General features: G+C 40.9%; 3 protein-coding genes across 6 annotated transcripts in view; 2 read left to right on the forward strand and 1 right to left on the reverse strand.

The window, feature by feature from the left end:
* Window positions 1-27,424, forward strand: part of CXCL14 (C-X-C motif chemokine ligand 14) — a 728,461-nt gene that overhangs the window by 116,335 nt on the left and 584,702 nt on the right. The gene's annotated exons all lie outside the window — the stretch shown is intronic.
* SMIM32 (small integral membrane protein 32) lies at window positions 2,237-3,342 on the forward strand. The gene has a single exon (XM_050792909.1). It carries the CDS (start codon window positions 2,313-2,315, stop codon window positions 2,622-2,624), a length of 312 nt encoding a protein of 103 aa, XP_050648866.1. The 5' UTR covers window positions 2,237-2,312; the 3' UTR covers window positions 2,625-3,342.
* SMAD5 (SMAD family member 5) overlaps window positions 12,037-27,424 on the reverse strand; it is a 49,136-nt gene continuing 33,748 nt past the window's right edge. For all 3 annotated transcript variants that reach the window (XM_050792827.1, XM_050792826.1, XM_050792828.1), the window contains exons 5-7: window positions 22,340-22,561; window positions 20,378-20,634; window positions 12,037-17,417 (exon numbers count right to left, since the gene is read on the reverse strand). In XM_050792827.1, coding sequence (XP_050648784.1) covers window positions 17,274-17,417; window positions 20,378-20,634; window positions 22,340-22,561 — 623 coding nt within the window. In that variant the 3' untranslated portion in view covers window positions 12,037-17,273. The remainder of the gene's footprint in view (window positions 17,418-20,377; window positions 20,635-22,339; window positions 22,562-27,424) is intronic.

The following is a 27,424-nucleotide window of genomic DNA, read 5'->3' on the forward strand; positions in this document are numbered from 1 at the left end:
GTCTTCAGAGAAAGGGACTCCCCCCATCTCCCGAGGGCTCACTGCCACTGCTGCTACTATGTCACGGATACATGGTGGCTGTCCTGTGCTAACACGGATAAGCCCTGGACCCTCTCAGAGCCAACTTTGCCATCTGGAAAATGAGGCAGTGGCAGCAGCCACGTGGAGGGGCCCAGCACCCTGTGCACTGGAAGCAGACCGGGCAGCCCCCCGGGACCAAGGAGGGCTCTGCCTGGGATGCTGATTGGGCAGATGGGGCAGTGCTGAATCCTGTCAAGCCCTGCTGAAACCCCCACAGGCCTATCTCTGGGACTAAGTGAAAAACATCAAAGAGGGCATTTTTGTACCTCATTTGGTAAACACTGTAGAGTCAGGACTTGGAACCACAGTTTCAACTTCGACAAAGAGCTCACAGAGGTGACTCTGCCGGGCTGAGCAGGGATTTGTGGGTATGAGCTCTGGCCAAGGTCTGCACACCTTGGTTGTTCTTGTTATGCTGATGGCCAGGCATGAGGTGGGAAGAGAGAATAACGAACTCATCTTTCTACTGGCTCTCTCAGCCGGTGTCACCAAGCTCTCCCCATGTTTTGCACACCTGAATGTGGGAAGAGGAAAAGAGGAGAAGACACAGATGTGAACTTGGCTGACCCTTTGAGGGTCTCTGACAAATGAGCAGACAACAGGGCTGGACCAGGGTGAGGGGTGACGCATCTAGGGGCAAAACTGAAGGAGACGCCTACTCCCAGCCCTGCACTTGTGGACTCTTGAGAGTGAGTGTGTCACTCAGTATTGCGCCCTAGGCTTCTCACCCACCTCCCCCTAATTCTGGCCCTGAAAGAAAATGCCAGGCCAGAAGTGAGGGGTGGTGCTTGTTAAGAAGTGCAGGGGCTGTGGTGGTCCAGGGTAGTTGTTCCCACTCTGGTCTGGGGGGCCTGGAAGAATTCTCAGAGGAAGTGAGCAGTTCAGACTCCTGGGAAAGGAGATACCTCCCCACTCAATCCAACTGATTGCACACCTCTCTCCTGGCCACCTCACCTTTCCAGGGCTGCCAAGAGCGGGAGGGGGGGGAACTACTAGCGCCGTGTCCTTTTCTTGCCCCTCTGTGCCCAGGCAGAATAGGCAAAAGAGAGCTGAACATTTGTGCACACGGTGCAGAATGCACACAGACTGGCAGGACGCAGCCGGAGAGGACACGGGGTCCATGGAACCAGTCGCAGCTTGAATATGCTTGTCTAGGAGCGCGTCTGCACACCCTTGGAGGTGGTGTGCCCGGCCTGAGCTACCCAACAGCCAGTGGGCACTCGGAACAAACCAGGCCATGCCTGGAGGGAGCCTGTCAAGTAGGAGGATGAATGCAGGTGTGCACGCTCGGCTGAGCTTTGTCTCTGAGTTGGTTTGCTTACCTCAACGGTTTGTCCCTGTTTGGCGTGTGGCTCTGTTCATAGGTCTGTAACTGTGTCTTTGCCCGTCAGTCTTCCTGTGACCCTGTGCTTTTCTCTCTTTCTCTCTGTCCCTGTCTCTGTCCCTCTGTCCGTGAGTGATGTGAGGCCAGGCCGGGGGCAGTCGCAGCCGCGTCCTCTCTTGCCCTCATTGGTTCGCAGCCGTCCCCCCGGGCAGCCGCCGCCAGTCCCGCCCCTCCCCCGCACCCCCGCCCGGGACCAGAGCGCGCTCAGAGCCGCCAGAAAGCTCAGTCTCCTGCTCAAAACAGGAGTGCAGCAGCCGGAGCGAGTGGGGACAAGCTCGCCGAACACCGGGCGTCTCGACAGGGACCCGAGGCTGCAGGACTGCTCCGAGACGCTGCGGTGACGGCAGCGCCGGAGGATGCGGAGGACTCTCTGGCCACCCGCCCTCCGTGCGCTCTGCCACCAGCGCTGAGCAGAGACCCCGGGCTGCGGCTGCACTCGCTTAGTGCCTCTCCCAGCAGCCGCAGCCCAGAGGTGCCCGGCACCTGGAGCTCACTGGAGCTGAGGGTCCGAGCTGAGCTGGCTGTTGTAAAGCTGAAAGACGAGTCAGTGACTGGGACCTCTGTCCTGGTGGCGACGGTGAGAAACGGTGAGCCCGAGGGACGCGGCATAGAACTCTCCAGCTCCGAGCACTGGGGTCCGCCGGCCGGCAGGGAAGGCAGCTGAGCGCAGAGGCGAGTGAGCGGACGCGTCCTGGGGTCTTTGCAGTCCCCGCCAGCCCAAGGCACTGACTCTCGGTCAGTTGAGCGCGGCAGGGCGGGAGAGGCGCGCCATGGAGGCGCCGGGTTTCGCCAGTATGCTCCAGGCCAAGTGAAGCGGTCCGGCTGGGGTCGGCGGGACCCGCGGGCCATGTACGGCGACATATTCAACGCCACGGGCGGCCCCGAGGCGGCGGTAGACAGCGCGCTGGCCCCAGGAGCCACGGTCAAGGCAGAAGGCGCTTTGCCGCTGGAGCTGGCCACTGCGCGCGGTATGCGGGACGGCGCGGCCACAAAGCCCGACCTGCCCACCTACCTGCTGCTCTTCTTCCTGCTGCTGCTCTCGGTGGCGCTCGTCGTCCTCTTCATCGGTTGCCAGCTGCGCCATTCGGCCTTTGCCGCGCTGCCCCACGACCGCTCGCTGCGCGATGCCCGCGCGCCCTGGAAGACGCGGCCGGTGTAGTGTGGGACTGAGCCACGGCCGCCGGGCGCCCAGTCCCGACCTAGCCAAGAGCAGCCAGCTTGAGCCTGGTAGAGAGGGCATGATGCCGGGGATCGCTGGCCCCTGGGAACACTGCGCCCTGACCCAAAGACCCTTCCTGAACTAGAGTGGCAACCCCAGCGGAAAGGGAGACCGAGGCGTCAGGAGGCTGTGTAGGGTCTCGATTCCAGTACCTGTAGGTACCGTGGTTCTCATCCCTTGGCCGAATCTTTCTTCCTCTGGACAAAGGGTCCAGTCGGGAAACCTTCCTGAAAGGCGGCGCGCCAGCCCGGGCACAGAAGGCTTGCTCGCCGCCTGCTGACTTCCTTACTTTGCACACGGAAGGGACAGGAACCGCGAGCGTGCAACTAGCCTGGAGCTACCTGTCTGGACTCGCAGGCCCTGTGGCTGTTTCCCCACTGCTGCCACCACCTCTCTTGCTCCTTGACACCGAGGAGGACCCCACTAGGATCTCAGCGTCGTGAACTCACCTGAACTTTGGAAGGTTGGCACTCCGGGGCCGCATCCCCCTGGGGAAATGACCGAACGCGGGGTTTCAGTGGGTCCCGCTCGGGTCTAAGGACCCTGTGTTCCTTCTGTGGGCACGGGCAGTGGGAGGCCAGTGGAAAGGCGCAGGGGCCCACCTGCGCGTCTCACATCTTCAGGGGCCGCATTTCTACAATAAAAACTCACCCAATTAGACCTAGTGCTGAGAACGTGCTGGTAATTGTTTGCGCCGCTTTGGAAAAGGGGATAAGGGTAGATCGATCCCGAGTAGGAGACCCAAGGGAGACCCACCTCCCCTCCCAGGACATTTTGATGATACTACCCCCTCTTCAGCTTTTCCCCAGGGTCGGTCAATTACTTCCTCGGGAAGTTTTTTTTCAGGATGGTCTCCAGGGAAAATTGCTGCCTGACCTGCTGAATAAATTCCCATTAACAGGGCTCCTGGGGACCCTTTCTGCAGGGCAGTTCCTTCCACCGGGCATCTTCCCTTTTGCTCTGGGCTTCCCTGGGCCTGAAACCCCTGAAGAGCCATATCTGGACCAGAACCATCTGGTGAAGGAAGAGCCTGAAGGTCAGGTGGTGGCAGTTCCTCCCAAAGGAGATGGGGCACTTCCTCCCAAAGGAGATGGGGGCCTGCCCTGGAGAACCTGGCAGGAGGGAAATGGATGCATAAACTCAGTTAAGGGGAAAACAGCTTCAAAGAACTTGAGGGGGACTAGAAAGGCTTGTGATAACCTTACAAAAACCTTAACCAAAGTTAACCCAATTATAGGGAGTCTTTTTATGGGGCTTTAAAACCGTTTCAGGAGTCACCTGGCTCTGGAGCACTAGAGCTTAGAGAAGGTTTGACTGAAAATGAATTTGACAGACTGGCTAATCCAGTCATTCTGACCCACGCCAGGGTCACTTGGGCTTTGGCAATCTTTAGACAACTAAGGACTCTTGGCTCTGGCCAAATGCGTACAGGCACAAAATTCTGCAACAATTCTAAGAGCTGTGACACTGAAACTGGTTCCTGAGGCCAGATTGAGGTTGGGGAAGAGAGATTGGCCAGGGCTCCTGAGGCCCAGCCCAGCCCACCACTTCTCCTCAGTCAGTGCCCAAGATTCCCTCCTGGCTCCTATCCCAGGAAGCACTGGAGAGGAGACATAGGAACCAGAAAAGCCTCCCCGGGCTTGATTCTCCACGCCTTCCAGAACTAATACCCACCAGGTCCTAACAATGCCAATTCTATGATCACCTCATACAGCATTTCAGTTTGGTCTTCAGAAAGGTAGCCAAACCTCTGCAGCCTATAATAAAGGTAACCCAAGCTAATCTCCATGAACCTTGGTTGCAGAGAGGACTAGATGGAAATAAATGTGAGAAATATGAGGGCCCGTGGCTGGCATACAAAATCACAGGCTGCTGAAATGGGGGACCCTTCAGCCTTGGTCTGAGGGCTTGGTCTGAGGGATTAGGAGACTAATGTAGAGGCAGAGTATCCCTCCACCACATGTGGTAGTGGCCAGATCTGATGGCAGTATGCAGAGCGGTCAAACGTACAAGCTCTGGAGTTCAAATGCCTGGCTTTAAATCCCAGCTCCACCTCTCACTAGCTGTATGGCCTTGTGCAAATAACCTATTTGAGCCTATTCCCTCATCTGCAAAATGGGTATTATATCACCTAGCTCTACAAGTTTGAATAATAGAGTGTAACCAAAGTTATTATAACCAATAACATGCTAGCATAATGCTTGTACAAAATGAGCGTCCAAATGATAGCTATTTGTAGAACTGAGCTATAGGCTTGAAGCAGCACTGCTGCTGGGAGAAGGAGACCCCCCCAACAGGATGTGCTCTCACTAGGGCCCACTGTCTTTTGTGACCACAAACAAATGCAAAGACTGGTTCCTTCATGGAAGAACATGAGTAGATGAACATCATCTACTCATGACTGGCTTAAGATTCACTTGTAGTTCCTGGGCCAGAATCAGCTCAAACCAGAGTAATCCAGGAGGCTTTTGGGATCTCTCTGATGTCTCTACAGGGTTGCAGTGGCCTCAGCCACCTAAGTCAAATGCTTGGCCACTTCAAATGAATAGATACTTTGGGAATAAGTTTCTGGGTAATTGAGCCTGCACAGACCTGGAATCTAGAAAGCACACAGGGTCAGTAAGGGTATTATCTGCCAGCATTGTGAACCCAAGTAACATGGTTCTCTTTTCTAGGATAGTATTGGACTGAGGGGTAATGGGTTCTTTCTCATGTTGAACCCAGCCCCAGATTCTCTTCTGAGCAGCAGGGATGTGTCTGAATTCACATCTGCCCTCTACAGATATTTAGAATAAGTGGACTACAATGTGGTGATTGGATATTTAGATGGTGTTAAAATTGAACGCATATGTCTTCCCAAGATTCCTACGTTGAAGCCCTAACCCCAAGAGTGGCTGTATTTAGAGTAAGAAAGTGAAGTTATATGAAATCATAAGGGTGGAGCTCTGTTCTGATAGGATTAGTGTCCTTGCAGGACCACAGAGAGCTCTCAACTCTGGTCAGGCGCAGGCACTGAGAAAAGGCTATATGAGGACACACTGAGAAGATGGTTATCTGCAAACTAGGAAGAGGGCCCTCAATAGAAACCGACTCAGCCGGAACTCTAATCTTGGAGGACTTCTAGCTTACAGAACTGTGAGAAAATAAATTTCTGTTTAAGCTACCCAGTCTATGGCATTTTGTTGAAGCAGCCCAAGCTAAGAGAGATGACTGTCTGGGAGTAGACCTGTGCACACATCCTCCTGCCCTTTGCTCTCCCACCAGTTCCAAGATGTCTTGAAATCACCTTTGGAGACAGGGCATGGCAGGCTAAAAATAGGAATAGGGCCCATGTCACAGGTGTTTGGCTTCCTCTGCTATAACCAGCCACCAGGAGCAGCCAAGAGGGTAGAGGAAGACATTTTTGTTGGTGGGGGTTGGGGGAGAGGCTGAAGATCATGGTGGGGAGGTAGTTGCAGATGCTAGGAGCCAAGGAGAGGTAGCATAGTGGTGACCAAGAGTCTGAGTCCTGGAGCCAATGACCTGAGCTTGGTTGTCCACTCCATGCCTTCATCATATTTCTGATAGCCCGTTTCATCATCTGTAGAATAGAGATGACAATACCTGCTTCAAAGGATTTTCAATACGGAGTGAAACATGATCAGTACAGTGTTCAGCTCATGTTTGACATGTAGTAAATGCCCTGAATGTGAGCTATCATTATTAACCAGGATGGCCATTTCAGAAGTGCGTGCAGCGGTACAAACAACTGCTTCCTGTCAGTGACCTGTCCTTTATCAGCCACGTGCTATCAGGAAACAGTAAAGAGGTCTGTACTTCCCAACAGGTATGCCCAGAATTGGAGGACAGCTATTCTGGATCTTTTCTCACTTTGCACTTTCCCCTTAAACTATCTCATTTGCTCTCATGGCTTCAGTTGCTTTTCAGATGACTCTCTCCACACTATTCCCTGAGCCCACTCAACACCTCCATTTGGGTATCTCATGGGAAACTTCAAACTCAACAAGCCTAAAACTCATCATCTGTCTAAATTAGATCCTCCTTCAGTCTTCATCTGAATAGATTGCACCAGCGTATGGCTGCCCAAAGTAAAAAAGGCATGGTGGTCATTATTGACCCTAAACTCTTCCTCATCCTCCAATATGTAACTCATCACCCCCTAGGCACCACTCTACTCCTGTCCATGTCCACCATCACAACCCTAACTCAAAGTTCTACTTCCATTTTTGTCTCTCCTCACTCAATAAACACATCTGCCTCCAGCCCCAGCATATATACCAATGGCTTCTCTTTGCTCTCAGGATTAAACACAAAAGCCTAATAAGGACCAGAATCATCTGGTCCCACCAGCCTCGTCTTCTCTCACTCCTCTTACACTCCAGTGGCCTTTCAATCCCTAAGGCTCCTCTGCCTAAGCTATTTGTCTCTCCTCCTTCCTCTGGCTTGATGCCTTCTCATCCTTCATGTCTCCAGGTAAATGTTTCTTCCTCAGAAAGGGCTTGCCTAAATCCTGAGGTAAGATTATATCTGCTCAAAACCCCATATTGCCTCCCCAATCACAGCTACTAAATAACTGCATAATTAGTAGCCCAATGCTTCTTCCCACTAGTAACTGTAAGTTGTATGAACAGAGAACAGGGATATCATCTGTCCTGTTCACTGCTGTTTTCTCAATGCCTAGCATAGTTTTAAACAGAAAATAGGCAATAAATATTTATTGAATGAAATATAGTGGGAAAACAGAGCTAGAGGTTAAAGTAAATTTGAAAGGTATATTTACATCTAAGCACGTATCCTTTGATTTTCCACCTTAAACTAACCTCGTATCAGGTGAAATACTGAGTTGAATATTCCTTTATTGATTGGTCTTCCAAGTGGCTAGTTTCCTAGGGGTGGTAATCCAAAGTTGTTAGCAACTAACGTTTCCTGTCTCCACCTAGGTAACACTTCAGTTATTACTGTATCTCCTGCAGAGACTAAAGAACAAACAATTTAAAAGTTTGTACCTTTAGCTATTTCTGCTTGAATTACTCCTTTTCCTGCAGAAAAGCACAGATCATTGCAGTAACATTCACATGCCTTCTGAATTGCCTTGAATAAGAACTGGTTAAATCACTGTTTCACATAACAACTTCCTCATCTTCTTGGACTTTGATCCCTTCCCTGGCTACTATATCTAAAATTATAATTCCACCTTGTTCCCCAACCCTGGTATCTTCCTTTCCTGCTTTTTTTTTTTTTTTTTTCCTCTTTGGAACTTACTAGTAAACACACACATATATTTTTTTTACCTTGTTTGGTGTCTTCATTAACCAGAATGAAGATCCTCAAGAGAAAGAATTTTTGTTTTAACCACTCTTATTCCTCAGCCTGACATCTAACAAGCCCTCAAATATTAGTCAAATGAATGAACAAGCTCATATGGCTCAGGGCCAGAAAAAATAAAAATATTCAGAAACACAGGAGTAGAGTCTATAGTTTAAAATCTCCCTCATTTGTGGGTCCTGCTTCTCCACCCTCCAAAACTGATTAACCTAATGAACTTGGAACTACTCAGTTATAGCTTCACTTTCCATGAGGACAAGAACTATGATTCCAGCTCTACTGCCTAGCATAAAGCTTGACCTGTAGTAATCACTGAATTGGCAAGTTAGTATTAATTGGGTTACAGTCCAAGCTGCTATAACAAAGCCATCCGCCACTCAAGTTTCTTTCTCACAGTACTGTTTCAGGGGTAGCACAACTGTTATCCTCATCCCTCAGCTTCCATGTCCACTTCAAGGTGCATACTCTAGATCCTGCCTTCATATCTGCATTCCAGCCAGAGAAGGAGAAAAGAGCAAGGGGCGCATTCCTCTTCCAGATATAATGCAGAAGTGGTGCCTATCACTTCTGCTAATATTCTACTGGCCAAGCTTAGTCACATGACCATACCTAGCTGAAAAGAAAGCTAGGAAATGTGGTATCCAGCTGGACACAGGTGTTCTGCAATGAAAGGGCAAATGGGCACTGGTAAGCTTACAGCAGTTTATTAAACAGACAATAAAAGGAAAGGACCTTCTTTTCATATGAACATCATCTCTCCAGCCTTACTATTTACACATTACTAGTTTGTGCCTGCATTCTTCACCTTCACTGAATTCACTAACTTGGTCTAAACAATTCTAAGTTAATGAAAACCACATTTCACAAAATTTTATGTAAACAAAAGGCAATTAGGGAAAGTCTACTGTTAATTACACTTCTGAACTAATGTTGGCAAAACTATCAAGTGGATAAAATCTAAAAAGCCCTCCAGACCCTTTGTTGTTTCTTCTTCCTGAACTTCTCCCCCTATATCACCCACACACACTCTTCCGCAAAATTAATCTTTTATTCTGAAGCACAAATATGGTTCATATATTGGTTTTATCTTATGTTCCCACTCCCACCTGAGTGCAACGAAAGGCTTGCCCCTTATGTACAACAGTTAGGGAAGGATATTATGGAGTCTAAACCATGGCACTAAAATCACACTACAAAATTTTTAACACCTCAGCTTCTGTAAGCTCTGAAATTAAAAGTACACTTTTTGCGGTTATTTTCTCTTGTCAAGTGTATCAAGGAAACTATGCCCTGTCTACTTTCTTTGGGAAAATATTCAATGTTAACAGGTTAAAAGCTCTAACTTGACTATTAATTTTGCAGGTTCTACAAGCAACAATTCCAAGAATTTGGTAACTTTGGAGCAAAGTCCAAAAGTTCAAAGAGAAAGGATATGAGAGCTTTCTTAGCTGAATTTCCCCCTTTCTTCTCAATTATACTTTAGCCAACCCTCTCAATACCCCACCCCACATCAAACCACTTCTCAGGCATAAAGAGATCTAATAAAACATTGAGCTAGAAACAATTCAACTAAGAAGTATATTATTACATTATTTAAAAGGTAAATTCTAAATACTTAAAAAATTCACATCCTGCTTCAGTACTCTCATTAATTCAACAAATACTGGCATGCTTACTTATATCAAGAACTGTTCTAGCAGGGGCAACACAGGTCTGTCCTCACAGATCTTACATTCCCATGAGGTAAGATAATAATAAACAGGGTAAATAAATATATAATATGTTGGATGGTGATAAATGCTACATAGAATGAAAAGCTTTCTTAGGTACAAAGAACTCAAGAAACACTTTGGAACCAAACCAACTTCTCTAAGAACTCTTTCAAAAAAGGAGCTAGAGCTGCTCCATCCATAATCAGTAAAGTATCTGTGAAAGAAAGCCAAGGATCAATGTACAGTGACTACCAGAACAGGTTAGAAGGGCACACTCATAAACCTTTGCTACTGGTTTGGGGGTTTCAGTTTTTACTTTTCTCACCGTTAAAATTCTCAGCATTTATCTCAGATGAAAGTATTATTTAAAATGAAATAATGGAGGCAACTTATTAGATGGGGAAGGGGTGATTAAGACAAAGTATAAGCATCTTTTCAAAATCCATCTCTAAACATCAATAAACTGCCTCAGAAAATCTCTCACTAGGAATTACACACACACCCACTTGATACAATATGGATAATAAGTCTTAACCACGAGTCTAAATCCCTCTTCCCACCTCCCATCCGACATACTTTAACATGGAGACGGTTAAGCAAGCGGCCCATAGCTCTTCTTTGTATTGCCCATTACCCTTTAAAAAAAAAAAAAAAAACCAATTTAGATAGAAAGAATAAGTTTTTTTGTTTTTGCAAAGTTTATTATAGACTTACAAATTCGACGACAAAAATCAGTAATATTTAAAACGTTAAATGGGAGGAGTGTTTTAAAAATGCTTCCTTCTTTCAATCATAAATACTATAGAGCTCTAAATAAGTACTCCCTTATAAACATTGCTGCAGCCTACTGACAACCTTAAAAATGTTTATAAAATGATACCTGCATCAAAACTGCTGTAATACAAATAGTATTAGCCACTGTCCCATCACCTGATGAGACCCACTGTCTCATCACCTGAACTGTTTTGGCTATAGCAACCTGAAAACTAATTATCTTAAACCCAAGAGAAGCCAACATCCTTAGTGCTCACTGAACCTTCTTCTGCCAGGACAAATGTGCTTTTTAAAAAAATACACTTCTAAAACAACCAGTGATGTTGCTACAAAATACCTTACAAAATGCCTTTTAAGTAAAAAGACATAGGAATGAACTGATTCTCAGAAATTGGTAGGAATGTCCAATCTTTTGGCTTCCCTAAGCCACAATGAAGTATAATTATCTTGGGCCACACACAAAATACATTAAACACTAACGATAGCTGATGAGCAAAAAAAAAAAAACCAAACAAACAAAAAAACTCGCAAAACAATCTCATGATGTTTTAAGAAAATTTACCAATTTGTGTTGGGCCATATTCAAAGCTGTCCTGGACCACATGCAGCCCATGGGTGCGGGCTGGACAAGCTTGAATACCGGAAGTCTTTCCTTAAAAAAAAAAAAAGGGAACGAGTGCTTTTACATTTATCCTTTTAGGGTTAAAATATGTAGTTTGGTTTTTCTACATTTCTGGCAAGGGCACATGATTTTTCACCATTCCATATATATATATATTTTTTTTTGAGATGGAGTTTTGCTCTAGTTGCCCAAGCTGGCGTGCAATGGCATGATCGTGGCTCGATGCAGCCTCAGCCTCCTGGGTTCCAGCGATTCTCCTGTCTCAGCTGGGATTACAGGTATGCGCCACCACACCCGGCTAATTTTGTATTTTTAGTAGAGACGGGGTTTCACCATGTCGGTCAGGCTTGTCTTGAACTCCCGACCTCAGGTGATCCACCTGCCTCAGCCTCCCAAAGTGCTGGGATTACAGGCGTGAGCCACCACGCCTCGCCCACCATTCCTTTCTAATTAGAATGAGTTTGCACGTCTTCTATATGTAATTCAGAGGTTGGTGAAAGTGTGCACCACAGTGACAATGATGCAAAGTCAGTCTGTGATTTAAAATTTTTTCAAAAAAGAAGACAAAAGAAAATAAAAAATCGTAAATTCACAAAGTGGATAATCAAAGGTTGATACATTGAGGTTAAGCAACATCAGAAGTAATTATTCTGAATTAAAGAACTAGTAGAAATGTAAAAGATAGTAATCATTTTAAGATTTGAGTTCTTACGTTCTAAGTACTGTTCTAAATACTGTACTTGTATTACACTTCAACTAATCGTCCCTTAAATCCTTCCTATGAAGTAGACTTTTCCTTTACAGGTCAGGCAAGTGAGGCATAGAGTGGTTAAGCAACTTGTCTAAGCTATGAGGCCCATGACTCAAACGCAGGCAGGCCAACTCCAGAACAAAACAAAACAAAAAAAGACACATTAAGCAAGTTTTGAGGTTTATTAAAATAAAGAACTAGCAAACAATATGCAAAAACAAAGTTCTTAAGAGTTATGGCTTTGAAAAGCACAATATAGTAAAACCTAATACATTTTTATAAGTATCAAAATAACAGAATTGAAGCATGTTGCTAGAATTTCAGCTTCTACAACATAAACAGAAGCAAAACAAATACAAATAAGCAGCAGACCTACAGTGCAGCCATCAGCTTGGTCTTCATTATCTGCATATGAAATATCTTAAGAAAATGTGGGCAGGTAGACACAAACATCTGTTTCCATGATTACAATCCTCTTCAATTTTAAAATAAGTGAATTTCAAAATACAACTTACGCCAACCATGTTAAAAAAAAAAAAATCACTTCCCTAACCATTATCTTCTAGAGTTCCTATAGTTAAAATACTTTATGAATAAATCAACGCAACATTATCTCCAATGATATTAGAAGGGAAAATCTGACCCTAAAAGTTTTTTTTTTTTTTTTTTTTTTTTTTTTTTTACAAAGAACTTCGGATTCTTTGGCCTTACTGGAGTTTTGTTATAGCTAACACCAGTCTGTATTAATTAAGAAGGCACTATTAATGGGGGGGGGAATCTACCTGTACACAAAATTATGTACTTTAACAGCATCTTCAAATAAATCTTTAAAGGATAATGGTTTATGATCATTTGAAGAATTTTAAGAACTGAGTTATCTGGACAAGAACCATACAAACCTTTTTCACTCTGCCATGAATGATCGAAGAATCCTGCTCTAGGACTGGATCTTTTCATAGAAAATAACTTATCACCTGTTTTACTGCAATTGCTACTAGCAATTATTATATAGCATGTGCTCTTCAAAACAGAAATAAAAACTGATGTGTGAAACCCCTTTCATTGGTTTTGGTAAACCATCCAATTTTGGGCTGTCATTTCAATTATAATACAGTTGTATTTTAGAAGATAAGATAATCCAATATAACAAAGGCTTGATAAATATTGTCACTCTGTAATCAGGACATACTAAACTGCAATTTAGCAAATTCCAAAGAACTGTCCAGGTTTCTTTCCAGCAGGTTGAATTCTTTGTTTATACAGAAGAAATGCCTTCAATTCTCACATTCGATTCATGCATCTTGTATGATAAGAAAAGTTAAGAATTTTACTTATATCAATGAGAAAAATGCTGCTGCTCTGGGGGACCTGAGATTAGTCCCCCAAAAGCTGCCCTAATAATATCTGATACCACCTATAAACCACCACTTAGGAAAACTCTCTCCATAAAAATCACCAAACACTTCTAAAACCACCAGGCTACCTACTACCCTAAGACACTTGCTCATCTAGCTGAACAATATAACGATGACACACATTTATATTTATACCCAAGAGAATAGGTGAGGATTTAACTAGTAAGACAAAGAAGGGATCTGACATTCTTTAAAGTTAAAATATAGGTCCAAAATATAAGTCATCACAAAAGGCTGAACTCAGTAATTATCAAAAAAATTCTTCTTCCTTATGAAGTAAAAAGGGTATTTATATATTTTAAGTGGCAAAGGTGATAATGATCCAAAGCACTCTCAAGCAAATGACTAGAAAAAGTATAAAGAAATAGATCTAAATTGGTATATCAGATGTTCTCTATCACAGAAATACAGCACTTTGATAGGTACTATCAAACTTTTTAGAGTTTCTCTGCTGTTGGTAGAATTTCATTTTTCGTATAAACTTTCTCTTCCAACAAAATACTACCACATGGGAAGGAACTGTTCCCCACAGGTACCCTCAGGTAATATGGAGGGTTTTTAACATGAACCCCAGTTCTAATCTTGACAACAGATTTCAGGTATGAGTACTTAATGATCATATCCTGAAGGATATCTTACTCTCAACTGTTATGAAAGGTATAAAATAGCTACATCCTCTATCTGTGCTATTAGATGTGGCTTGTTGAACTGTCTAGTACTCTTACTCTGGATTTCACCTCAGAAACCCAACCAATTCTATTTTTTTTAATATAGCAACAATACAATGTGAAAAATTATTTATATTCTGACACACATATTTGACATTTTGATTGACGCCTTCCTTAAATTTCCTCTTTAAAAAAAAAAAAGGTTAATGTTAGTAGATCAATAACGTGCCTACTAGTTTACATTTCATGTCAGCCAGGCAATACTGACCAGACCAATACTGACCAGACCATAAATATTATGTAGAGATGTTAAGCCATTGCATCTCTTATATCTTGCTCTTTTGCCAGTCAACATTTTTGTTGCTTTAATTCATTACTGAGATTTCATTCTATTCTGCTTTTTGCATTACCAAACTGGTTGCAATTTTATTATTCCCAGATTCTGTCTTTTCAGCCAGCATAAACATACTGTACATGCTATGTGATTATTCTAGTGGTGCTAGAATTTTACTATAAAACATTCTGTAGATTAAAACATATAACCATAATTTGCTAAAATGGTTTCTTTCAGAGGTACTTTCCTTTCAGTAGCCAGTTTTTAAAAATCTTACTAGCAAATTTTATTTCCTATATATAGATAAATGAAAATCCTTAGGGACTGTAAGAATAGCTGGACTGAATAAAGTTTTCATTTAAAGTCCGAGGGTGTGGAGTTGACAACTTTTAAGAGATACAACAGGCTTATAGTTCTCTGTCAAACTCTTAATTGTTAATAACTTTAGTACTGTCATTCATGAGACACAACTCCTAAGAGAAAACAAAGAAAAAGCCAATCATGTAAGATCTTTTTAACTCAATACTGTGACATAACGACCTCAAATAAAAACAATTTTTAATTAACTCACAGTAGAAAACACCAATAAAACAACTCTTTAATTTCCACTAGTTTACTGCAGCCCAATGAAGTTGATTACATACATCCATTATTCAATCGGAGTAATTTTTTTCCACAAATTTGTTCCAGAGATCGTGCCGTAAGCCTGGTAAGTAAAAGAATGATGAAAATGTCAAAGTTCTATCAAGTAAGCAAATATTCTCTCTCATGTGGCCGACAGAACTCTGGAAGAAACAGAATGCATGTCATGTAATACTTACATTTAAGGCTCAGGTGACTGTCAGAAAGTATTTCTTTTACCCAGCAAAGAACTGTGAGCTGAAACACAAATGGCAATTCATCTGAAAGAACTAAAACCATCCACTGGCTGCACATTGAAAAAGCAATAAATAATGACACAGAAAACAAAAGAAATTGCATAATTCTTTCCTCGAAAATGCTTTTTTTTTTTTTTTTCTTCACAAAAGCAGAAAGGACAAAGTGGAAAGTCAAACCACACTAACATTTTAAACAGAAGAATTACATGACTCCATATACTTTCGAAAGGCACCAGAAAATAAAGCTTTCACTGATAGGTAAATTAGGTATTTTTTTTTTCCAAAATAATTTCTTCATTCTCATGTCATAACTAAGTGTCCATTTGACGACTCCCGAGAAAAAAACTGGTTCAAAGTCCTTTATCCAAAGCCAAAAACATGATTGATTAAATGGATATTTTAGAGTTTTCATTCATGTCTTTTCTCTCTAAAGATTGGTGTTTTGGGAGACTAGCTTCCACGTAAGTACTTAAAAAATGGAAAAAGAGCATCATTGACAAATGAGAGAAGAGTCTATATTCGTTGATGAATGAGTGTTTTGTTTTGTTTTCTGAGACGGAGTTTCGCTCTGTCGCCCAGGCTGGAGTGCAGTGGTGTGATCTCGGCTCACCACAACCTCCGCCTCCCAGGTTCAAGTGATTCTTCTGCCTCAGCCTCCTGAGTAGCTGGGACTACAGGCACGTGCCACCAAGCCTGGCTAATTTTTGTATTTTTAGTAGAGACAGGGTTTCACCATTTAGCCAAGCTGGTCTCGAACTCCTGACATCGTGATCCGCCTGCCTTGGCCTCCCAAAGTGCTGGGATTACAGGCATGAGCCACTGCGCCCAGTCGAGTGTTTTAAAATCAGCTATCCCTACATCCACTGCTGATTCATTTAGTATCAGATCAGTAGCCTCATCCTTGGGGCCCAACTGAAGAGCCTCCTACGGCTCCAGTGCATAGGTCCTTGCATAGGGAGGCTGACACAAGTAAGAGCAATGGGATTAACTACATGATTCGTCAGCACTGGTAACACCCATGAACCTGTAGTGAATTAAAAAGGCACCTTAAGTTGGAGCTATAGAATATACAGTCTTATAACCTAGGTTGAAAGTAAAACAAAAACCAGAAAAAAGCATAACTTCCTACAAATGTAATCTATAAATTGCAGTGTTTGTTAATACAAAAAAGGTACCAAGGATGTAAGGATAAGCATCTAAGTCCAAGTCACTTGAGTGTATTTTATCAAAGGTTACGCTAAAAACTGTCACCCATAAAAGTGCAAAATAAAAGATTAATGCATGTCAAAAATAGAGTTCTTGCAACATTGTCCAAAAGCAGCAAACATAGTTGAACAAGGCTGTGCATGCACTGTCACTTGCTATAAAGTAATGCTTATGACAGATTTTGAGTAAATGACATATACTTGAGATCAGTTATTTGCAATAATTTTTTTTAAAAAAGGAAATGTTTTACAAAAGATATATAGCATGAAGTCACATTACACTGAAGAACACTTATCTGTATTAAATGTAAATTTTATGTCATCTAGAAAACTATCATTTTGCTTTTACTGAACACTACTGGTTAGAGCAGTGCATAGTGTTCCTTCAAATAAAACTTTGTTTATAGTTTCGTTTAAGCCCCTACCATACACTTTTGCAAAACAATGAATTATACTTTAAGTTGGTGGGACAAAGAAACTGGTAAAAGTACATCTTCTGGAAGATCAAGAGTAGGAGGGAAAACTTACTCTTCACTGTATATACCCTCTTATAAGCTACTATAACTTTTCATCATGTGATGCATTTTCAAATAAATTTAACAAATAAAAAAATTTTAGGGCAATAAAGTAAAAGCATGTTCCAGTTTAAGATCAATGCCAAATTTCTGAACTGGGGCATAATACTTACTCTGCATCTTTTACAACACTTCTGAGAGTTAATCACATGAACATGAATACAAACAAATGTAGATTCATCACAAAATACAAATGTATTGGTCACAATTATGTAGAAAAAAATAAGCTGTAATATCTGTTTTCCATGTAGCTCACAGTATCTGTACTCAAAGTTTCTCTAAAATTAAAACAAGTCCACTAACAATATAATTGAAAAGAATACTTCTGCATTATGAAACAGAAGATATGGGGTTCAGAGGGGAGCCCATCTGAGTAAGGACTTTATCCAGCCACTGAAGAGGCCCATGAAGATGAATCTCAATCCAACATGGGGTGCTGGTTACATCCTGCCGGTGATATTCTGCTCCCCAACCCTATGAAAATGAACAGATATCATCACAAATCCCTCTTTAAACTGTTAACCACTCTAAACCAATTTTACTATAACAAAAAGATAGCTTTTAACAGTAGAGACATGTAGAATTTACGTAAAGAGAATAATGATCACAAAACCAGTCTTAGTATTCATCATGAAATTAAAAGCAAGACAACAGCTACATTATTTAAAGATACATGAATTCTAAAATAATATATAATTCCCTTAATAGAAACCCTTGGAATCAGTTATATTTCATAATTTTTTTAGTCTTAAAAAGGTAACACAGTACAGTATCTCATAATTAAAACAAATATTTCTGCAGTGAGAGACATTCTCCCTAAATGGGATAAATGCAAAATAGAAAATCACCACTAGGGCACCACAGTAATAATTACTGTAGACAAGATATATTGAAGAATGCAAAAATTGTGGGTAAAATATAAAGGAGAAACAGTGTATTTACATAGCCCCAAAGAATCTGCCTCCAAATATTTATAAATACTATTTTCTCTTAATTTCTTTGTAAGACTTAATGACTATTTAAAGGAAAAATTATAACAGTATTATAAGATATATAATGTGCAGATGTAAAATTTATGAATAGCACAAAGAATAAAACAAGGTAATTAAAACTCTTCAACAGCAAGGTTTTCATATTTTACATTTTAAGAATAGTACAATATTAACTCTAGGTAGATTGGGGCATGTTAAAGATACATGTGTGGTAATTCCCAGAGAAACCACTAAAAAATGTAAAAAGATGTCACTTAAATGTTAATAAAGGAATCATATATAAAAAATAAAAATAAAACTCATAAATAGCCTTATGTAAGATCATGTCAGACTTTTTTTTTTTTTTTTTTGAGAAGGAGTTTCGCTCTTATTGCCCAGGATGGAGTGCAATGGCGCAATCTCGGCTAACTGCAACCTCTGTCTCCCAGGTTCAAACTATTCTCCTGTCTCAGCCTCCTGAGTAGCTGGGATTACAGGCATCCACCATCATGCCTGGCTAATTTTTGTATTTTTCAGTAGAGACAGGGTTTCACCATGTTGGCCAGGCTGGTCTCGAACTCCTGATCTCAGGTGATCCACCTGCCTTGGCCTCCCAAAGTGCTGGGATTACAGGTGTGAGCCATCGCACCTGGCCCAGGTTTTTTTTTTTAACCAAAAATTTTTTATTTTCAAGTTGTCTGAAAATCAGATAAGGCATCGTAGATACTGATAAATACATGCATGTATAATTTAATGTGGCAATCACATAGTGATTATCCTTTAAGGTGGGAAATTACTGGGATGAACTGAGATGAAACCTTTAGCCTAAAACTCCAGATAAAAATTAAAATACAAATTTTTCACTTTTATTTTCCTGGATTTATCAAGTTCTCTGGTTTACTGCTTACGATAGTCCTGGCCCAGGAAAACTGGGTGGGGGAGGGAGGGCGGTCAGGGGAGTGAAGAAGATTGGGGAGCACAGATTAAAATAAATAGGCAGCCGGGCGCGGTGGCTCAAGCCTGTAATCCCAGCACTTTGGGAGGCCGAGACGGGTGGATCACGAGGTCAGGAGATCGAGACCATCCTGGCTAACATGGTGAAACCCCGTCTCTACTAAAAATACAAAAAACTAGCCGGGCGCGGTGGCGGGCGCCTGTAGTCCCAGCTACTTGGGAGGCTGAGGCAGGAGAATGGCGTAAACCCGGGAGGCGGAGCTTGCAGTGAGCTGAGATCCGCCACTGCACCCCAGCCTGGGCGACAGAGCGAGACTCCGTCTCAAAAAAAATAAATAAATAAAATAAAATAAATATGCAAAAGTCACACTACGGTACAAGAAGGGAGAAATGCCTTCAGGGTAACCAGTAAACTGATGTATACAATAGACCTACAGTAAAGTATCATGAAAACACTGGACTGGGGCTGAATACCAAAAAGAAAAAAATCCATGCAAAGCATGTGACAGGTACTCTTCTTGTGCTAAATTCTTAAGAACCATGTAGATATAGTACAGATTAAAATTCTTTTCAAATTTTAAGCACAAATCTTTGGAATGTCAATACGATTAGGTCAAGAGAGTAGATGATAAACTTGAAAAGTTCCTTTGAAATTTGCAAATCCTTAATATTAAAGCTGGTGGAAAAGTAATCGTGGCTTCTGCCATTACTTTTACTAACAGTACTTAGCTAGAAATGAAATAATTTTAATATTCTAAAGAATTCCACCAAGTCACCCTAATGAAATCTAGTAATAATCAAAACTGTTGAAGCTAAGAGCCTCAAATAGCAATTTTAATATTAAATGCTGATATGGTTTGGCTGTGTCCTTACCCAAATCTCATCTTAAATTGTAGCTCCCATAATTCCCACATGTTGTGAGAAGGAACTAGGGGGAGATAACTGAATCATGGGGGCAGTTTCTCCCATACTGCTCTCGTAGTGGTGAATAAAGTCTCATAAGATCTGATAGTTTTATAAGGGGTTTCCCCTTTCACTTGGCTCTCATTCTCTCTTGCCTGCCGCCATGTAAGACATGACTTTGCTCCTTTGCCTTCTGCCATGATTGTGAGGCTTCCCCAGCCACGTGGAACTGTGAGTTTATTAAACCTCTTTTTCTTTATAAATTACCCAGTCTTGGGTATGTCTATTAGCAGCATGAAAATGGACTAATACAAATGCCTTCTAGAAATTTAGTCTTTTAACTAAAATTCCTTTTAATCTCAGCCCCTATTCAATATCAAAATCAATATCAATCATGCATTTTATAACATCTAGATTACAAAATGAAATCTTAGATTATGTAGTTAAAATGACAAATTCAATAATTTTATTTAAAACCCTGTTAAATCAGGTCAAAAGCAATTATCAACTTTCATTTAACAAATAATTTTTTAAAATTATAACCTAAAGTCATAATATACATATTTATAGTGACTCAAATTACTTTAGAGATCACAACTCACTCACCTTGACAAAACTCATTCGAATGGTACACATTTTGGTGAGCTCATATACTGCCTCAAACCCATGGTTGACAGACTGAGCCAGAAGCTGAGCAAACTCCTGATTGTTAAAAATTTTGAGGCTGCAGCTGCTGGGAATCTTACAGACAGTGGTGGGATGAAAGCCATGATGAAAGTTGCAGTTCCTACTCTGTACAAATATGCTGCTGTCACTGAGGCATTCCGCATACACCTCCCCACCAACATAGTACAGATGAACACCTTAAAAAGACAAGCATCACAAGAGTCAGGTTAAAGAATCAGTATAATGAAACCAAATAGACTGTATGGAGCAACGAAGTACCCATTAATCCACAGCAAACTTCCAACAGTCTTTAGACAGAAGTTACCACTAGATGGCCTTCTGCTGCCAAAGATAATCAAGAGGTTAACGTCTGCCTGCATCTACAAGAGTGAAGCCTCAAATAGGCAGCATATTAAGTTATCCATTTTTAGGTTGTTCTCTTTTTCCTTTTCCAACAATTATTTATCATCTCTATAAGAGAAAGAGAGCACTAAAAAAAAAAACCCAAACCTTCTTTTGATGAGTCCTTTCAAACAAATGCTCAGTGCTATCAACTATCATAAACAGTCATTTGACAGACTTTTGTACTCTTTGTGCTAACAAAGAGGACAGCAATACTAAAAAAAAACCCAAAGTTACATATATAATTTCAGGTCACAAGAAGAGCTTTGAAATGGCAGATTTATCTTACTTAAAATTTATATTTAAAAATATATGTATTCCTTTGCAAGACGTGAGGGCAAAAAAAAAAGAATTTTAAAAATACATAAATATGTGGAAATAGTTTTAACATTAAATATTCAAATTATATAACTAAAGCTAGTCACCTAGTATTTTCCCAACATATCCCTCCACCACCTCAAAACTAACCCATGAAAGAAAAGGTCCTAGAACTATATGCTGGGGAAAAAGAAAAAACTGATTCTAGAATTTCAAAATTCACAAAATAGATTTCCCTTAAATTACTTCTACTGTGATAGAAGAAAAAAAAAAATAAATGCCTAGAAGTGAGGCGCTTCACTGAAAAAAACTAAGGCAAGTTGGCAGTAAACTCAAAAGACAATGAGAACTTTGTTTCTCAACTTATTTTTGGCCATAGGATTTTTTAAAATCACTTCTATAAGAAATCCTACACAATTATATTTATTTACTTTTTGTTCCTATTTTGGACCAAGATTCCCTCAAGTTAAAGAAGCAAAACGCAGCAAGGGGTAAAAACAAAACGTCTCAAGAAATAGGCAATACACTCTACCTGGGATGGGTTTTCTTCCTGATCACTTGATGCATGAGACTTTGACATTTTATTGCAGTATGAAAAGGGCCCAGTTTGTTGTGGCAACTATCTTGCAGGACAAATTATTAATAAAACCTTATTGCCTAAATTTAAAAGATGGGAGCAGTGGTGGTGAAGCTATTGGAACATCATTCACACTAGATTTCCCATTTCTAATTCCACTTCTCTCACATCATGGTAACCCTTACAAGTCATCTCAACCCAAAATACTCCACAAATACCTTAATTATAAAATTCTAATCCTTCACCAGCATTCATACACAATATTCCATAAATATGTGTCACGTATTTATACTGAGGCACTCTTCTAGCTACTGGGGATACTGTTGTGAACAAGGCAAGTTCCTGTACAGCTTATGTTCCAGTCAGGGTAACACTCAAAAAACAAAGTGGTAGTATGATTTCAGAAACTTAGCACTGGGAAGAAAAACTAAGCAGGACAAAAAAATGAGGGAAGATCATGTCTTTATTTGATTAACACATTCTTCAATATTGGCAACAACGCAGAGGCCATGTGTTAAACTTCTAGCACCTTTCACAACGCATGGTTCAGGGCAAGTACAACAAATGACTGAATTTGATTAAATGTAGGAAAATGACAAGATTACCTTTTCCAATATGTCGCCTAGTGTTTTCAATTGTCGAATTACGATTAACATTTGACAACAAACCCAAGCAGAATCTACTTTTGTTATTTGAAGGATCTGTGAATCCATCTACTAACACACTAGTAGAAGATGCATGAAAAGCTTCTCCAACACGATTGTTTAATTCATAGTAGACTATTGAACACCAATGTTTAGGCTCTTCATAGGCAACAGGCTGAACATCTGTGAACAAACCAGACAGAGAAGAAGTTTAATAAATATCAGAAACTTAGATTGTCCATGTGTTTATCTTTTAACCCAACCCAAGTATTACATGAAAAAGAAAATTTTCAGATATTTCACAAGTCTCATTGTCCTTCCTAGCTGTGAATCTATATCCGAAAACAGGCACTGGAAATCGGCTTGAATATGACGATTTAAAAAATTATAGAAATACCAGGATTGGCAATAGTCTTAGCTTGCTCGGGCTATAAAATACCGTAAGGCTGAGTGGCTTAAACAACAAATTTATTTCTCACAGGTCTGGGGGCTGGGAAGTCCAAGATCAAGGTGCCAGAAGATTTGGTAACTAGAGGGGACCTGCTTCCTGGCTTGCAGACAGCTGCTTTCTCACTGTGTGCTCATATGGCCCCTCCTCAGTGCATGCTCTTAGAGAAAGATCTGTTTCTTTTCCTCTTCTTGTAAGGGAACTAATCTCATTATGACAATCCCACTCTCAAGCCTACTTATTTCCATCTTCAAATACCATCACACTGGGAGTTAGGACTTCAACATATGAATTTTAGGGAGATTCAACATGGTCCATTAGCATTCTACCCCAGCAACCCAAAATTCACATCCTTCTCACATGCAAAATACACACATATATTCTATCCCAACAGCCCCTGAAATCTTAACTGATTTCTGCATCAACTCTAATGTAAGCCCAGTATCATCTAAATATCATCTACATAAGATATGGCTGAGACTTGAGGCAAAATTCCTTTCCAGCTGTAAACCTATGAAACCAGGTAAGTTACATGCTTCAATACTATAATGGTGGGACAGGTACAGGATAGACGTTCCCACTCCAAAATGGAAAAACAGAAAAGAAGGGAGTGATGATGGGTCAAGAAAGGTGAAAACCTAGCAAAGCAAATTCCATTAGGCCTTAAGGCTGGAGAATAAACCTCTTTGGTTTGATGTTCTACCCTCCCAACCCTCTGGGTAGAGTGATGGGGTGCCCAGGCCTTGGTTCAATACATGAATTTTGGGAGGACACAATTCAGAACATAGCAGCAACAACACATTATTAATTGTTTTTCTAACATAAACTAATTCGGGTTTAAATTTGAGACAAAAAATTCTTTTTCAGAGACCTGAAAGATTTAACTCTAATCAGTATCTGTAAAATTATTTTAAACAAAAAGTTAAACTACAAGACTAAGTGAGACTCAGCAAATTAGGAATAGAGGGTAACTTCCTCAGCTTGATAAAGAACATTTACAGCTAACGTCATACTTAATGGTAGGAAACTAGAAGATTTTCTGCTAAGATCAAAAACAAAGCAAAGATGCCTCCTCTCCCCCTTTTCAACATATACTGGAAGTCCTTGCTAATGCCATAAAGAAATAAAAGGTACACAGATAGGAAAGGAGGAAATTGTCTTTGTTTGCAAAAGACATGATTGTCTACGTAAAAATAAGAAAGAACTGACCAAAAAAATTCCTGGAACTAGTAAGCATTATAGCAAGGTTGCAGGACACAAGGTTAATATGCAAAAGTTGATTGCTCTCCTATACACCAACAATAAACAAATGAAATTTAAAATAACAAAAATAATTATAATTTACATTTGCATCCCCCAAAATTAAATACTTAGGCATAAATATAAAAAAGTAGGAACATGCTCTATGAGGAAGACTACAAAACTCTGATAAAAGACATCAAAGAAGAACTAAATAAATGCGGAAACACTGCACATTCAAGAATAAGACTCAATATTGTCAAGATGGCAGTGTTTCCCAGCTTAATCTATAGAGTAATAATACCAATCAAAATCCCTGCAAGCTATTTTTTGGATATAGACAAAATGATTCTTAGTTTATATGCAGAGGTAAAAGCCTCAAAATAGCCAACACGATATGAAAGGAGAAGAACAAAGTCAGAGGACTGACACTACTTGACTTTAAGACTTAATATAAAGATACAGTAATCAAGATCATGATGAAATAAAAGGACAAACAGATCAAAGGAGCAGAACAGAGTTTAGAAACAGACCCAAATAAATACAGTCAACTGGTCTTTGACAAAGGAGCAAAGGCAATGGAAGAAAAAAATAATCTTTTCAAAAAATGATACAGGAAACAACTGGACATCAAAAAAGTAAACCTAGACTATACCTTACACTCTTCACAAAACTGACCCAAGATGGATTACAGACCTAAATGTAAAATGCAAAACTATAAAACTCCTAGAAAATAATATAGGAGAAAATCTAGATGACTTTCAGTATGATCATGCCTTTTTTTAGGTACAATCCATGAAAGAATGAATTGATAAGCTGGCCTTCATTAAAATTTAAAACTTTTGCTCGAGAAAGATACTGTCTAGAGAATGAGGAGACCAGCCAGAGATTAAGAAAAAAAAATCTGCAAAAGATCTATCCGATAAAGGACTATAATTCAAAATCCACAAAGAACTCAAAAACAATCTGATTAACGTATGGCAAAAGATGTGAACAGGGAACCCACCAGACTTACAGATTGGTCAAGTAAGCATGTTCAACATGTTGTGTCATTAAGGAATTGCAAATTAAAACAACAATGAGATGCTACTACACACCTATTAGAATGGCCAAAATCCAAAACAATGACAACATCAAATGTTGGTAAGGATGAGGAGCATCAGGAATTCTCATTCATAGTTGGGAATGCAAAATGATACAGCCACTTTAGAAGGCACTTTGGCAGTTTCTTACAAACCTAAACATACTCTTACCATAAACTCTAGCAATCGTGCTTCTTGTTATTCAAATGAGATGAAAACTACATCCACATAAAAAATCTGCACATGAATGTTTATACCAGCTTTACTCATAATTGCTCAAACTCAGAAGTAATCAAAAGGTTCTTCAGTAAGTGAACGGATAAACAAACTGTGGTACAACCAAGACAATGAAATAGTATTTGGTGCTATGATGGTTAGTATTGAGTGTCAAACTGATTGGATTGAAGGATGCAAAGTATTGTTTCTTGGGTGTGTCTGTGGGGCTGTTGCCAAAGGAGATTAACATTTGAGTCAGTGGACTGGGAGAGGCAGGCCCACCCTCAATCTGGGCAGGCACCATCTAAGCAGCTGCCAGCATGGCTAGAATAAAGCAGGCAGGTAGAAGATGGAAGACCAGACTTGCTGAGTCTTCCGGCCTTCATCTTTCTCCTGTGCTGGATGTTTCTTGTCCTCAAACATCAGACTCCGAATTCATCAGCTTCTGGACTCTTGGACTTATACCAATGGTTTGCCAGGGGCTCTTGGGCCTTTGGCCACAGACTGAAGGCTGCACTGTCGGCTTCCCTACTTTTGAGGTTTGGGGCTCAGACTGATCCACCCCTGGATTCCTTGTTCCTCAGCTTACAGATGGCCTATTGTGGGACTTTACCTTGTGATCATATAAGTCAACTCTCCTTAATAAACTCCCTTTCATATATATTACAAATATCCTATTAGTTCTGTCCCTCTAGAGAACCCTAATGGAGGAGCTAAAAAGAAATGAGCTATCAAGCCATAAAAAGACATGGAGAAACTAAAATGCATATTACTAAGTGAAAGAAGCCAGTATGAAAAGGCTACATACTATATGATTCTAACTACAACATTCTGCAAAAGGCAAAACTATAGAGACAGTAAAAAGATCAGTGGTTGCAAGGGGTTGTGGGGAAGGAGAGGTGAACAGGCAGAGCATAGATAATTTTTAAGAAGTAAAAAATGATTCTGTATGATATCATAAGGGTGGATACATGTGTTAAAAACCCACAGAATGTACAAAAACCAAGAACGAACCCCACTGGATAATAATCATGTGTCAATGGAAGCTCACTGACTATAACAAATGTACCACTCTGGTGAGGGATGCTGATAATGGAGGAGGCTGTGCCTGTGGGGGAGAAGAGAGTATGTGAGAATTTTCTGTACCTTCCACTTAATTTTGCTGTGAACCAAAAACTGAACTAAAAAATAAAGTCTATTTATAAAGAAAGAAAGAAAGAAAGAAAAAAAAAAAAAAAAAACCAACTAAATGAACATTTTCTTTGGGTAAATAGAGGTATATGTTTAAATTTTACATGCCAGAATTGCCTACAGAAAAAGGTTTATAAACAATATAAAATACTGGCCAAACTCATTAATATAAAAGTCAGTATCTCAATTGACACAAAGCATAGAAGAGACATTTGGAAGTTCTACATCCCAGCACCTTTCCTGGAGCCAAAATCAAGCAAACAAATCATGGACCCTCAATTCTCTTTCAAAAAAGGAGGAATATGGCTGGGTGCGGTGGCTCATACCTGTAATCCCAGCACTTTGGGAGGCCAAGGTGGGCAGATCATCTGAGGTCAGGAGTTCAAGACCAACTTGGCCAATATGGTGAAACCCCATCTCTATTAAAAATACAAAAATTAGCCAGGTGTGGTGGCACGTGCATATGATAATCCCAGCTATTCGGAGGCTGAGGCAGAATTGTGAGCCGAGATTGTGCCGCCGCATTCAATGCTGGGTGGCAGAGCGAGATTCCGTCTCAAAAAAAAGGGGCAGGAATAAAATAACACTAAGGAAAACGTAAGAGTAATCACATGGTCTATGTATGAAATTTAAAATAATTGGTTAACTTTTTTTTTTTTGAGATGGAATTTCGCTCTGTCACCCATGACTGAGTGCAGTGGCACAATCTCAGCTCACTGCAACCTCCACCTCCTGGGTTCAAGTGATTCTCCAGCCTCAGTCTCCCGAGCAGGTGGGATTACAAGCACCCACCAGCATGCCCGGCTAATTTTTGTATTTTAGTAGAGATGGGATTTCACTATGTTGGCCAGGCTGGTCTTGAACTCCTGA

This window comes from Macaca thibetana, chromosome 6, assembly GCF_024542745.1.
Source record: "Macaca thibetana thibetana isolate TM-01 chromosome 6, ASM2454274v1, whole genome shotgun sequence".
In the NCBI taxonomy this organism is placed as follows: domain Eukaryota; kingdom Metazoa; phylum Chordata; class Mammalia; order Primates; family Cercopithecidae; genus Macaca; species Macaca thibetana.

What these genes read in the sequence shown, in the direction of transcription:
- SMIM32 (XM_050792909.1), top strand. Translation starts at nt 2,313, where the DNA reads ATGTACGGCGACATATTCAACGCCACGGGCGGCCCCGAGGCGGCGGTA.